At 47.2% G+C, this 12,765-nt stretch overlaps 7 protein-coding genes across 7 annotated transcripts; 3 read left to right on the forward strand and 4 right to left on the reverse strand.

The window, feature by feature from the left end:
• Positions 1-1,003: 1,003 nt before the first annotated feature.
• On the forward strand, positions 1,004-2,067 carry N7483_006630 (CDP-diacylglycerol--inositol 3-phosphatidyltransferase; the record flags this gene model as incomplete). The annotated part of the gene is made up of 3 exons (XM_057090067.1): positions 1,004-1,175; positions 1,250-1,626; positions 1,699-2,067. The coding sequence occupies 3 exons, from the start codon at positions 1,004-1,006 to the stop codon at positions 2,065-2,067; spliced, it is 918 nt and encodes a 305-aa protein (XP_056944808.1).
• A 784-nt stretch (positions 2,068-2,851) lies between these two features.
• leu2A (3-isopropylmalate dehydrogenase LEU2) lies at positions 2,852-4,356 on the forward strand (the record flags this gene model as incomplete). The annotated part of the gene is made up of 7 exons (XM_057090068.1): positions 2,852-2,902; positions 3,002-3,022; positions 3,083-3,151; positions 3,206-3,301; positions 3,422-3,529; positions 3,552-4,050; positions 4,124-4,356. The coding sequence occupies 7 exons, from the start codon at positions 2,852-2,854 to the stop codon at positions 4,354-4,356; spliced, it is 1,077 nt and encodes a 358-aa protein (XP_056944809.1).
• Positions 4,357-5,297: 941 nt separating this feature from the next.
• N7483_006632 (anaphase promoting complex subunit DOC1) lies at positions 5,298-6,688 on the reverse strand (the record flags this gene model as incomplete). The annotated part of the gene is made up of 2 exons (XM_057090069.1): positions 5,298-6,136; positions 6,202-6,688. 2 exons carry the CDS (start codon positions 6,686-6,688, stop codon positions 5,298-5,300), a joined length of 1,326 nt encoding a protein of 441 aa, XP_056944810.1.
• A 550-nt stretch (positions 6,689-7,238) lies between these two features.
• N7483_006633 (uncharacterized protein) lies at positions 7,239-7,493 on the forward strand (the record flags this gene model as incomplete). The annotated part of the gene is made up of 2 exons (XM_057090070.1): positions 7,239-7,266; positions 7,324-7,493. 2 exons carry the CDS (start codon positions 7,239-7,241, stop codon positions 7,491-7,493), a joined length of 198 nt encoding a protein of 65 aa, XP_056944811.1.
• Positions 7,494-7,531: 38 nt separating this feature from the next.
• On the reverse strand, positions 7,532-7,814 carry N7483_006634 (uncharacterized protein; the record flags this gene model as incomplete). The annotated part of the gene is made up of 2 exons (XM_057090071.1): positions 7,532-7,715; positions 7,783-7,814. 2 exons carry the CDS (start codon positions 7,812-7,814, stop codon positions 7,532-7,534), a joined length of 216 nt encoding a protein of 71 aa, XP_056944812.1.
• Positions 7,815-8,500: 686 nt separating this feature from the next.
• Positions 8,501-8,800, reverse strand: N7483_006635 (uncharacterized protein; the record flags this gene model as incomplete). Its single annotated transcript, XM_057090072.1, has 1 exon — positions 8,501-8,800. The coding sequence occupies one exon, from the start codon at positions 8,798-8,800 to the stop codon at positions 8,501-8,503; it is 300 nt and encodes a 99-aa protein (XP_056944813.1).
• A 772-nt stretch (positions 8,801-9,572) lies between these two features.
• On the reverse strand, positions 9,573-12,173 carry N7483_006636 (Six-hairpin glycosidase; the record flags this gene model as incomplete). Its single annotated transcript, XM_057090073.1, has 2 exons — positions 9,573-12,036; positions 12,109-12,173. The coding sequence occupies 2 exons, from the start codon at positions 12,171-12,173 to the stop codon at positions 9,573-9,575; spliced, it is 2,529 nt and encodes an 842-aa protein (XP_056944814.1).
• Between the last annotated feature and the right edge of the window lie 592 nt (positions 12,174-12,765).

A 12,765-nucleotide genomic window follows, 5' to 3' on the forward strand; every position in this document is an offset into this window, starting at 1 on the left:
TTGTAAATATTTTTCATCCATCAAAGGATCGATTGCACATAATAGTTCGGTTCGCCAACGCTCAGCTTGACAGCGAGTTTCTTTTGTCTGGGGGTTACATGGATATCTGCATTGTGGTTTAATTTTTCATTTGTATGGATCGGGAATCTGTATCTTCACTGAGAACCTTATAGTCTTGGATGCTTCACTAGTATCTGCCCCAAGGTTCCCCATATGAGTTCCATTTACTTCATTAGTATGGATAATTTTTCTCTTTTTCTCCCGAGTTCCCACTCTATAACTTGAAAGCCGGGCCCCGTAAGAGTCGTATGTTTTGGCCATTGTTTCTTTTATGCAAGGTGAATTCCTCCGGTCTGCATGGAGCTCAGAAATAGGCATCCAACATTTGAAGACTATTCATTTAAACAATGCCTATCTATGACTTCATCGGCTTTAAGGCTTCCACGCTAGAAGCATTGCCTTTTTCGATGCAAAAGGATCATGTAGATCTGCGGACCCGCATCTTCATTTTTCGCCCACGCGTAAGACTCGTCATACGAAGTTCTAAAGAAGTAATTTTTCTCAACTGAGTTGTTTCAAGAGAAAGTACTCTTGCCTAGATAGATAGCCCCCAAACGCTGATCTGACAACGTGTCAGCAAAGGTGAGTTTCCAATGGATTTCAGCTTCCTGGCCCCCATAATGAGTGATATTATATAGGTGGAATAATTCCCACCGATCTAAGTCAACTGCCGTGAAGAAAATCAAGCCATAGATTCAGCCACTTCAAACTTCCAGTCTCAAAAAAAATCCTTGAATATCCGCCGATCTATAAGTCAAATTCATCGTGCAAAAGTACCCATTTTAAACACGCCGAGATCGCGTCCCGGAGCCGCGGAGCTGATAGTAGCGCTTAGATAAGCACAACTTTCGTTTGCTTATTTGGATTATCAACCCCCCTTATTCTCGCCGCATCTTTCACTTCCACTTCCTAAGTTCCTTATTTCAGTCTCCTACATCTCACAATGAGCTCAGAACCTAGAACTCGAGGGCAAAAAGCTGCCCGCCGGGAGGAGAGCGAGGGAGGTAATGGTGTTGCGCCGACATCCAAGAGCGCGCGCTCAAACCAAAGCTCCGATGTTGTAGAGTCGGAAGAGCCTCGCGAGAACATCTTTTTGTTCTGGCCGAATCTCATTGGTATGGTACCTTCCTTGTCATTTCAATATTGTAGGAATCTCTTTCCTTGCTAACATGGGGTTCCTCGCCTGCAGGTTACTCCCGAGTCGTTCTTGCGGTCGCCGCACTCTACTATATGCCCCTCCATCCTCGCACTTGTTCGATTTTGTATACTGTGTCATGTACCCTGGATGCCTTGGATGGACATGTCGCCCGGAAGTGTGATCAGTCAACCTCCTTCGGTGCTGTATTGGACATGGTCACTGATCGTTGCACCACTGCCTGCTTGCTGGTCTTCTTGAGCTCCGCCTGGCCTCGTTGGGCCATCGTTTTCCAGATCCTCATTTCTTTGGATCTGGCTAGTCACTGGATTCACATGTACGCCACTCTGACTATGGGTGGATCTGGTTCGAGTCACAAGAATGTCGAGGCTAGCCGTAGCTGGGTGCTACACCAGTACTACACCAACAAGGTATAAAGATGTTTCACGACCCTAACCTTCCATTTACATCCAATTTTCAAATCTCTAACATGGGTATATTAGAACCTGTTGACTGCCTGCTGCGTCATGAACGAAGCATTCTTCATCGGTCTCTACCTGCTGTCCTTCTCTTCGCCCATCCTGTCGCCCTCCCTTCTGCAACCTGTTCCTGACGCCCAACCTCTTTCCGCTCAACCCGGAAACCCCGCCCACCCCGTCCCTGCTAGCCTCTTCTCTAGCCCCTGGAGTGCCGGTGCTCTGGAGCTGGCTCGTGCCAACAAGATCGACAGCACCCTGCCCTGGGCTGTCACCCTCATCGCCTTCCCGCTCATGGCCTTCAAGCAGTTTGTCAATGTCATTCAGCTGATTCATGCAAGCAAGTGGTTGGCTGAGGGCGATATTCAAGCTCGCCGTAACCGCAAGAAGGCGTGAGCGTGTCTGGACATCGCTTTTAAGAACTCGCGGGTTTTCTGCCTTTTTTTATTTGACATATTGTCAAGCCAAATAAGCTAGCTTCTTTGCTCAGCTTATCGCTTTATCTCCACACCCTTAATTTGGGTCATGCATGTCTTTGGAGCTTCGGTCTGTGATTTAAGGGATCTTAGATCCGCCAGCGCTAGCAGCTGTCGCCTCAGATCCCGAGGGTTGGCTTGGTGAATCCAATCCTTTTTGTAGGCGTCTTGGGAAGGGTCATCGAGGTCCTCAGGTATGGTCTGGATTCTGGTACCATTGTACAGTGCTCATGGGGTTGTGTCCTTTCTTTCGCATTGATCTTTTTTTTTCTTGCTTCTTTGCATCCCTGCTGCTTCTTGAATATGCCTTCTTTTTCCCCCTTCACTTTTTTTTTTCTTCTTCTCTTTCTTCTTCGAGTTTCACATCCTTAGTGTTTCTTCCCTTCGTTACATCATTTAATGCATGCCATTGCTACCTGGTATATATACTACATAACCTTAATTATGAAACTAAGAAGCTTGTTACTATCATAGCCGTGGGTAACCGGACATAAGGAAGATCATTTAAATAAGACCGATTTGGGCCCGCGTGTGGCTGTTGTGTAATGTTAACTTCGCCGTGTTAAGCCAATGTGTGGGCTGCGGCTCGCCGATTTCGGAGTTGGCGGGGTCGACTTCATCCGCATGCCACCTTTTTTAAAGCTCCCTATCCTGCTAACCAATTGAGTGCTTTTCAATTGACATATTCTACTCTTCACATCAAAATGCCTGCTTTTAACATCGTTGTTTTTGGTGGTGACCACTGTGGTCCCGAGGTATGCTTGTCATCCTAAACAATCCCCACTATGGAGCTTCCCTGGGGCTATGACAGGATCAAATAGGACCAAATAATTAACGCTGCATGAAAATTCTAGGTTACTGTTGAGGCTGTCAAGGTTTGAATTGACTATATTGACAACATACTTCCCAATTAATCCTAACTCCATCCTTTCTAGATCCTTCGCGTCCTCGAGAAGCACCGTGAGAATGTCACCTTCAACCTCCAGGACCACCTGCTTGGCGGTGTAGGTCTATACCAACGCGTTCACCAAGAGTGCCTCATAACTAACTCAGGCTAGGCCTCCATTGACGCCCACGGTACTCCCTTGACCGATGAGGCTCTCAACGCTGCTAAGAACGCCGACGCCGTCCTCCTCGGTGCCATCGGTGGCCCTGTACGTACCAACCTTGGCTCCTCTCCCAAACACACTGCTACCCCGGAAAATGACTCATAAAACAACGAATTTCCACACAATTGCACCAGACAGAATGAAAAACTAACATAGTCAACACAGAAATGGGGTACTGGTGCCGTCCGCCCTGAACAGGGTATCCTCCGCCTCCGCAAGGAGATGGGCACATTCGGTAACCTCCGTCCCTGCAACTTCGCCGCTCCCTCCCTGGTGGAGAGCTCCCCCCCTGAAGGCCGATGTCTGCCGTGGTGTCGACTTTAACATCATCCGCGAGTTGACCGGCGGAATCTACTTCGGCGAGCGCAAGGAAGACGACGGATCCGGATTCGCCATGGACACCGAGCCCTACTCCCGTGCCGAGATTGAGCGTATCACTCGTCTTGCCGCTAACCTGGCTCTTCAGCACAACCCTCCTCTCCCCGTAACAAGTCTGGATAAGGCTAACGTCCTGGCTACTAGCCGTCTGTGGCGTAAGGTTGTCACTGAGGTTATGGCGAATGAGTTCCCTCAGGTTTCGATTAACCACCAGCTTATTGACTCTGCTGCTATGATTATGATCAAGAACCCTCGTCAGCTGAACGGTATTGTTGTTACTAGCAACCTGTTCGGTGATATTATTAGTGATGAGGCGAGTGTTATCCCTGGTTCTTTGGGTCTTCTGCCTAGTGCCAGTTTGACTGCTGTGCCCGATGGAAAGACCAAGGTTAACGGTATCTACGAGCCTATTCACGGTATGTTGATCTTTACCCCCTCTTTGGGATCGTTTATTCCTGGTTGGAAAAATACTAACTAACATATTATTAGGCTCTGCTCCCGATATCGCCGGCCAGGGTATCGTTAACCCCGTTGCTGCTATCCTCTCCGTCGCTATGATGCTGCAGTACTCCCTCGGCATGCTCACTGAGGCCAAGGTCATTGAGATGGCTGTTAGCAACGTTATTGAGGCTGGTGTCCGCACTGGTGACATTGGCGGTAAGGCTACCACCGCTCAGGTCGGTGATGCTGTTGCCGCTGAGCTTGAGAAGCTGCTCCAGTAAACATATAAAACGAGACTGGCGATATAAGAAGGCTTGCATATGAGACATGATAGTGTAGACAAAATTGAATACCCTTTGGATCCTTGATGGAATCTGAGATGCGTTGTACAACATCTTCCTGTAAATCCGAACTTATGTTAGCACTGCCGAATTTCACTGGACATCTTGTATTGGAGTTGCTAGTGAAGTGATTTTAAAACTTACCTAGGTATGACTCGCAATATCCCGTTCTTTTTGGATGTATTGGTGACGATGGTAGAGCTCACATTTAAGTCTATTTGAAGCCCAATCCGGGTATGAGCCCTTTTCTCCATATGTCCGGGGCCGATTTAGCAGTATAAATTGCATTCCCACTGCACTGCGCCATATCAGAAGGTGCCAGTGGATGCGATGAGAGTCCACGGAAGGAGCTGGTAGAGGAGGCGGCTGGGATGGCGGTGTTATCAGTATGGGTCGTGGCTCATTCTCCTCGTCCCTTTCTTTTCGAAGACAAATCGGCGATTGGATCGATAGCTTCTTTCTATGTCTGGTCAGTAAGCTGCTTTATTGGTGTCTCGAGCCTTGGACATTGCAAATGGAAGATGGGCATTGATCACCTTCTTCGGAGTAGTAGGCGTATCATCTGCGGCAACATCGAATTGTCGAGAGAGTCTTTTATAAGGGATGAGTATGAAACGAAAGACGTTTGGCAGGCAAGCTCATGAAGTATTGACAGAAGGATACCTCAAAGGAGAGTGTTTAAGAGCAAGAGTAGAGGATGATTGTAAACATGGATCGCATCAAAGGAAAGAGCATGTGCTTGATCCGAATTTTGTACTTTTATGACTAGAAATACATTCATTGAGCCCAGAAAAAGGGAAAGGACCTGGGTATCTCGAAACCACGAACTCCAGTTTAACATAACGCCATTACGGATTTGTTGTAGCCTTCCAATGTTGCATTTAACGAATCACAGGTTCACCCATCCAATCAGGCTCATCAAGACCAGATGCTGCGCCTAGTCTGCTAGTATCAAGATCTTCACTTGCCAACCGGGCATGTTGACCAGGATCATGGATACTTGAACGAAGAGATTGGCGTGCACTGTGTCGACGATGACGATCGCGAGCATCTGCAGATGCCGATGGAGCAGCAGCATTCTTGGCGCGGTTATCATCACAAGAGAACACCTGGAAACCACGCACATGGGTGTCCTTTCCATTTTGATGATTCTCCACGATGCGCATCTGGACAACCATCGCCTTGAGTACATTGCCACAGTATGGATCCAGCTCGTCACTAATCGGATCAACACCATCAAACGACTCTGCATCAGAACCTTCACCTTGCTGGATATGATCATAGCCATGCGCTTGCGACTTGTGCCGATTATTCTTAGCGTTGCGGTCGCGCAAATGGGTATTTTCCTGGACCCAGCCACCATTCCGGCCTCCAACACCCTCTAGGGGTACATCAACCCAGCCACATGGGCCATCTCCCTCCCAGGTCGCGAATTCAACAAGGTCATTCCCGCCCATACCAGCTAGAAAGATCATCTTTGTAGGTGTGTAGCTTTCATCTAGCTCAAAGTCGAGGTACACACGAATGCGTACAATAGCGACAAGTTTGAAGAAGTGCAAGGTCAGATAGTGTGGTTGTGGGCCATCAGACTGCCAGTATTGTTGAGGGGAAGGGTGTCGAAGAGCCGCGACACCGCAGCCAGGTTTGGAGGTAGAAACGGTCCAGGAAGCGAGGGATGAGATCTCACGGACATTAGGTGGGAGAGGAGAAGGTGATTTTTCTGTTTATAAATCAGTCGATCAATTCCTTAAGTAGAACAAAGTTAGGAAAGAGTAAACCTCGTACCTCGATCATGCATCTCCTCGTCGGCTTCAAATTGCCTATTTAGCTCTGCGTCGAGTTCCTCGATCTCTAGATCACCAGTATCCTCGATCTCATCGTCCGGGTCTATGTCATCTTCTGGCATCATGCCAACATCATATTCACTTTGTGCTATGCCTCGCGCATTAGGATCATAGTCGTCATCAGCGTCACCAAACACCTCATCCTCTTCCATATCATCCACCAATTCAGCAGGAGGTGGTGGAGGCTGCGCTAGTCTTCCACGTCCAAAAATGGAGAAAGGATTGGGGATTCCCGAGGGAGGCGCCATTGGAGGCAATTGTTCTGGAGTTATCTCATGGGATTCGGAAGAGGGTATGTGTCGATGAGTTGGGTTGGAAGGGGTGTGTCGAGTTGGCGGGGTTTGGAATTGCGCGCGGAGACTCCCGGGGGCATTAGGCCCTTGCGCCTGGAGATCATGTGGGTTAGGTTGGCGCCGGAGGTGTGGCATAGTGAGAGGTCACAAACCGGGAACTTTTTGTAAGACGCCTTGTTTACGGTAGTAACACGCACTTCGGCTTCCCGCTTATGGTTAGTATGATCACGATAACAGATTGATAAGGAGCACTACAATATCAACTTGGCCCTTTCTCTCATGAGTTTTGATATCATTATTAGAGGTTCAAATTTAATATCTATGAATCAGATGAAAGTGAATAATTATGCTTAAGTTAGGAGTCCGTTACATAGTGGCCTATCATAGTAGGCACTACTAGTACTACTACTAGCCCACAGATATATACTGGACCTAGGTATTAGGTACTAGTAGATTTCTCCTGGCGATTTTTGGTTGCCCTTTCAAGTTCTGGATTAGTGCTCACTGACTCGGACTCGCCGCTTTCCAAGGTTTGCTAACTGAGTAGAACTGAGCACGCCAGCGGCTTGAGTATACAAGTACGTCCAAGCTAAGACAAAGAAGACCATATATCCCCAGACAACGGCGTGTAAGGTCACCTTCACTTCAGCCCAGACCATCGCACAAAGAGGACTCGATCCTCGCGATGCCGATAACTGGGAAACTCAAAGTGAGTTTATACAGCAAGTCCTCCCGGTTAGGAGAAAACGATTACTAAGTATCTTCAACAGGTGTAACAATTGATGAAGACGGTGAAGACCTCGGTGGTTACTATCACGATGCCGAGAAGATAAAACAACACGATGACTCCTGGGAGGAAGTGGAGGACAAAAAAGGCTCATACAGCATCCGTCGTCGTCGTCAGTTCCAACAGCATCAACATGGTCGCCATGCAAACTAAGCATGCATGTGACATTTATGTACATCACGTCAGTGGAATCAATCGGATTGAGATCCCGAGCCAAATAGATCAAACCCTTCTGCCAGTCCGTCTCCTTCTGCCTCTGCTTCTACGTAGCCCGGAGCGAGTTCAATCAACGCGTCCTCCACTTCGTCATCGTCCACCTCTTGCTCCTCTGACTCAGTCAATATAATCTCTAGAAGCGGTTTTTTCATGTCAAGCCTATAAAAGGAGATTTTAAGTTGAATTCATATCACTCGTAGCCATGGATCTAGACTTTTAAACTTACGCTTTATCATGAAAATCAATCCTCTTGTCCATTGGGTTCTGCTCCTGTCCATATGGCTCTAGAAGGATTTACAATCGCTTTCCTGTCCCTATTATGGGTACCCATAAAGAGAAGAAACCCAGGGCACGAATTCGGTAGCCTTGATAAGGCACGCCATTAACGTAGGAAAGAATAAGAAGTACCATGCCGGTATTCAGCGCATAATCATCCACAATTATTGAAGGGGGGTGGTAGGAATCATAGACTGCCTCCCCCACATTATAAAGGCTATGATGCCGAAATCAGCAGTCTCTAGACCCTGGTACCGCTTAATATTATCAAGAGTAAAAATCATTCTCCTTTGGCGTGATTGTAAATGTTTCATTTGCGCCATGACCATACATCCTATTGTAATCATAGAACATCAACTGAATCTTCAACCAAAGTGCCCAGCTGGTTGATGATCTTGGGGTATCTATAGTAAGATACAAATCCCAAGGGACAAGCTTACTATGATAGTAGCAGCCATAATTAGAGATTTCCTATTGAAATAGGTCAAAAAACAGATACCTCCCAACATAATCAGGGACCAATTATTGAAGAACAAAAAGAATAGAAATCTTACCTTCTTTGAAAATCGCTGTTCTAGGTCTAGGGCCTTATTTATATATGACTATTCTATATTAGCCTCTATATCTAGAGATATACACATCGTGATGTGCATGGTTATGCACATGATTTATATATAGGGAATCATAGAACATACATCTCGGAAATCTTGCTGGGCAGTGACCCAGGTTTCAATCAGGGATCGACGTTGTTGAGCCTTGGAGTCATCCGTTTCATCGTCACTCGAGACCCAATTTTCCCGAACAAAGCGATGCCAGCCCTTCACGATCGGAGGGAAATCGTAAGGCTCGATATTAAAGTTCTCTGTTGGAGACTCGATGAAAGAAGGAATGCCACCTGGCCAGAACTTGGCTTCAGTCGTCAAGGTCGGTTTGTTAAGACGACGCTGAAGAATTCCAGGCGTAACCATCGTGGCAGAGGGAGACGGTGATGATGATGATTGATACTTTGATCGTTCTGGGCCGTATTCTGAATGAATGAACAGTCCAATGAATCCCTTTCTTGGCTCAAATTCCAGGTAAATGTACCTAAGTTGAGGTCAGGCAAAGGTAGAGCGGAACCTTGGAATTACCCTTGGACCCCTCGGCAGTGGCCATGTTGAGCTTAGTTTGGAAACTGTATTAGGTACCATTCAATGTTATCTGACACCTGATAAATAAGGCCTGAAACCTGAAGATAAAACACTGCTGAAAGGCTACAGGAGGAGCAGAAGAAGCGAGGCAATCCATGCTTGATCTGAGCTAGAAGAAGAAGAAGTGGCAAGTTTGAGCTCTATATAGAGCTGAAGACAGAAGAAAAGAAGCTGCTAATCCCGACGTTTAACGCTGATCCGGACACTCAAACCGGCAGCGCATTTGGACTCGAACGTATGTCACAGAGGCCCATATTTTAATTGCGTCAATTGATTTTATGATACTCTTAAAAAACTAAATCGATGGTAAATTCTCAGAGGAATTAGATATCATCCGCAGAATATGATTATCACATCTCAATATTGCATGAGCACCGAACTTCTTTTCAAACTTTATCTTTGGAATATTACTACTAGTAGTAGGTAGTAATATGTAGTATTCAAGTTGAAAACTTGAATTTAAATATGTGACTCGGATCTACTGAAGTGATAGTTATCGTCTCATTAATCCAACCATTGAACTTCTCCATCCAAAATACCCTGTAAAACCTTACATCCGTGTAAGAGACAACTTCTGGCATGATCCACCGGCAACACTGGCCTCGAAGTTGTGAGTCGGGACAGCCTGCGCTTTGCCGTTGAGCCTGTACGAATCCACAACAAATGGCAAGCTAACCAAGCCACTGGTACCATGAGGTGCACAGACCCGTAAAACAATGTCGTTCTGGGTAAGATTCCAAGAGGCCGTAATAGTACCCTGAGGAGTGGAAACACGGCCGCGAGCCCAAGTAACATCGATATCAAGGATAGCAGGGCGGAAGGTCCACTGCTTGTATCCAACAGAGGCTGGTTGAACACCGAGAACATAGTCCGACAGAACATAAGTAGGCGAACTAGCCCAGGGGTGGGCGAGGGAAGTATAGAGGCCCAGACCAGGGCTACCCGCAGCATCAACATACTCCCAGGAACCTCCAGTGTAGGTTTCAGCGTCGGTTATCATGGATCCCCACGTTTGATCGAGAAGAACATTGATAGCATTTCGTGTGATGTTGGAGGGAGAAGAGCTTGACTGACTATTCCTCAAGAGACTCTCGAGTAGGAAGCCGGAAAGGAATGTCGAAATTTGAGTACTGGACGAGCTTGCGACGGAGGTAGAGTCCTTGTATCCAACACCGGTACGAAGCGAAGAGAGTGCCTCTATTGCCGACTTAGCACGAGTCTCACTCGCGACGCCTGCAAGGATCGCCCATGCTGTTCCCGCAATGGATGTCTCATTGGGAGTGGTCAGAGCGGATGCATATGTTCCAAGATTTTCATTCCAGAGATGAAGGTTAATGGCCTTTGAAATTGACAAAGCAGTAGAGTTCCAGGTGGATGCGGCTGTAGTGTCCTTCATAATCCCCGCGATCTTCGCCATCTTCTGGAGTGTATAGACAAGAGCAGCAGATGGGGCTGTTCCGTTACTGGCACCCATGAAGAAAATGCCTCCGACGGGCACCGCAAGCCCGGAAGACTTGTCTACAAGAGGAAGAGCAACCTCCACGCCCTCCTTAATCTGTCCCCAGTATTTTTCCAAGAATGTGTTGTTTCCAGATTTGAAGTAGTAATCAGCGAATGCATCCAGGAAAAGGAACTGATAGTCAAGGAGACCAAAAGAGTCGTATGTGTTGGTGTATTTGGCTGCTGCGCCCATAGCAGGGGCCATACTGAACCACCCTGCGTTGGATCCAGAAGATGCTTGGCGGGCCATGATGTACTCCAAGGTTCCAGTGACAAAATCATCTCGACCAGTACTAGCCGCAATGACACGCTGCGTGTGAGCAAAGTCGCCAGTCCAAACCAAACGGTCACGCTTAGCTCCGTCAAGACAAAGATTGTGAGTATTGGACATAACACCATATTCCTCCAGGACAGATTCAGATGTCATGGCGTTGTGATATAGGCGAGTGCCATTATTCGAGTAGACGTTGACATTTTTCACGTATGCAACTTGGTCTTGATACGGTCCGAAGCCCCAAGTACCTTCCGAGAGACTGCCAGACGGCGCAGTAACAATCTGAAGACTGGCCACCGGCACGAAGATAGTTGTTCCGTTGATAGTGACACCATATCCAGTTGCATTAACAACCGTAGAGACTTTGTACCACTCGTCTTCCTTGACAGGGAAGGGAACGGGGAAATAATCCACTTTTCCAGTCAGTAAGGTAGTCTGGTTGACCAAGTTCCAGCCGTATCCAGCAGCTAGTGTATTAGCAGGCACGAGGGTGCGGTTGGTGTTGACAAAAGTAGAAGCAACAGGATACTCGCTTGTAAGAACGAAGTAAGCTCCTAGACCGCTGATTTCGGCGGCGACCTTCCAACCGGTACCACCTCGAACAATTTTGGTAGTGAACTCCATGGTATAGTTGGCAAAGTTTCCACCCAAGACTGACACTGCTGGCTGTTGTCCACGAAGGAGAACACCATCTGCAGTAACGTCCCAGGTTGAAGTTGCTGTTCCCGCCTCAATGCAGGCCTGCTGCACTGTGCGCGGTCCGAGGGCCCAGATATCATTGTACAGTTTCTTCGAGCATTCAAAGTATCCTGGGAGGCTTTTGACAGGTGTACGGTCGTTTCCAGACTTGATACCGACACCGCAAATCTCAAGGGTACCTTGGGTAAGCAGTCGCAGGCTTTGCCAGCGCAGTCCACCCTGAATAAAGTAAGACTGAACGGAGCCCGGTTTAGTCACATTAAAGGTCTCTACACGGAAGGTTCCAGCAAGCCCATTTGAAAAGGTCCATGGTCCATCGGAAAATGGCTCAGCTAAGCCAATCTTGGGTTCGGTGTACTTGGCTTCCACTTGAACATTTCCCGATTTGGACTGGACATGGAAGAAAGGAAAACCGCCGACTTCTGTGCCATAATCCAACGTAGCAAGAGTGTCGGATGGAGTCAAAGTGATGCAAGAGGACTCATTATACTCCTGGAAGCCAGACGAGAGCTGGAAGGTTTCAGGATAGACATCCAAGGTTCTGTAAAGATACTCATGTCATTAATTGAGACTTTTGCATAAGAATAGCCGGATATTGGCATAATTGACCTACCTGGCTGTCACTGCAGCTGCTAGCAGCGCTTGCGTCAAAAACGCAACCAGCGTGGTGGATAACATAGTATCCTTTCAAGGTTGGTTAAGGTCAAAAAGTAAAATGGAAAAAGAGAGAAGGTCCGAAACAATTGATGCATGCTTGGAGATCAAGTTCATTTTAATGGCCAAAATTACCGGCCAAGTCTCAAGCCAGACATAGATGTGTGATTTAGCTTCCTCGTTTGAGCTCGTGCGGGGAGGTCGGGGTAAAACCAAGCGAGCCTCCTCGGCTCGTCCTCGATTTTGGGAAAAGATCGACTTCCATATGTCTTTTCAAAACATCATCGGGTCATATGTCCCCTTCAAATGTTCATCTAAATTAAAAGGAGCCCCGAGATCTCAAGAAGAATAAAATCTTGGCCCTCGAGGGTCTGGTAGCAGTGGTAGGGATTGGCTAGAAATGCATGAATTGCTCATTGTTCGGGAAGTGGAGAGATAAATCTTTCTTCTTATGTAGTACTCCAGGCTGCCCAGAACATCATGATGGCATCTGGATACTCAACCTTGGAAGTGCTATATCCATATCTATCATTTGACTTTGGTTGGCGTTTTTGAGTACAGCCAACTGGTTCAATGACCTGCCTAACTATTTGTTTCAGCACAGCATTTGAATGAG

Source organism: Penicillium malachiteum (assembly GCF_028827825.1).
Source record: "Penicillium malachiteum strain IBT 17515 chromosome Unknown utg000003l:1.0-4950554.0:1.0-4952489.0, whole genome shotgun sequence".
NCBI classification, from domain to species: domain Eukaryota; kingdom Fungi; phylum Ascomycota; class Eurotiomycetes; order Eurotiales; family Aspergillaceae; genus Penicillium; species Penicillium malachiteum.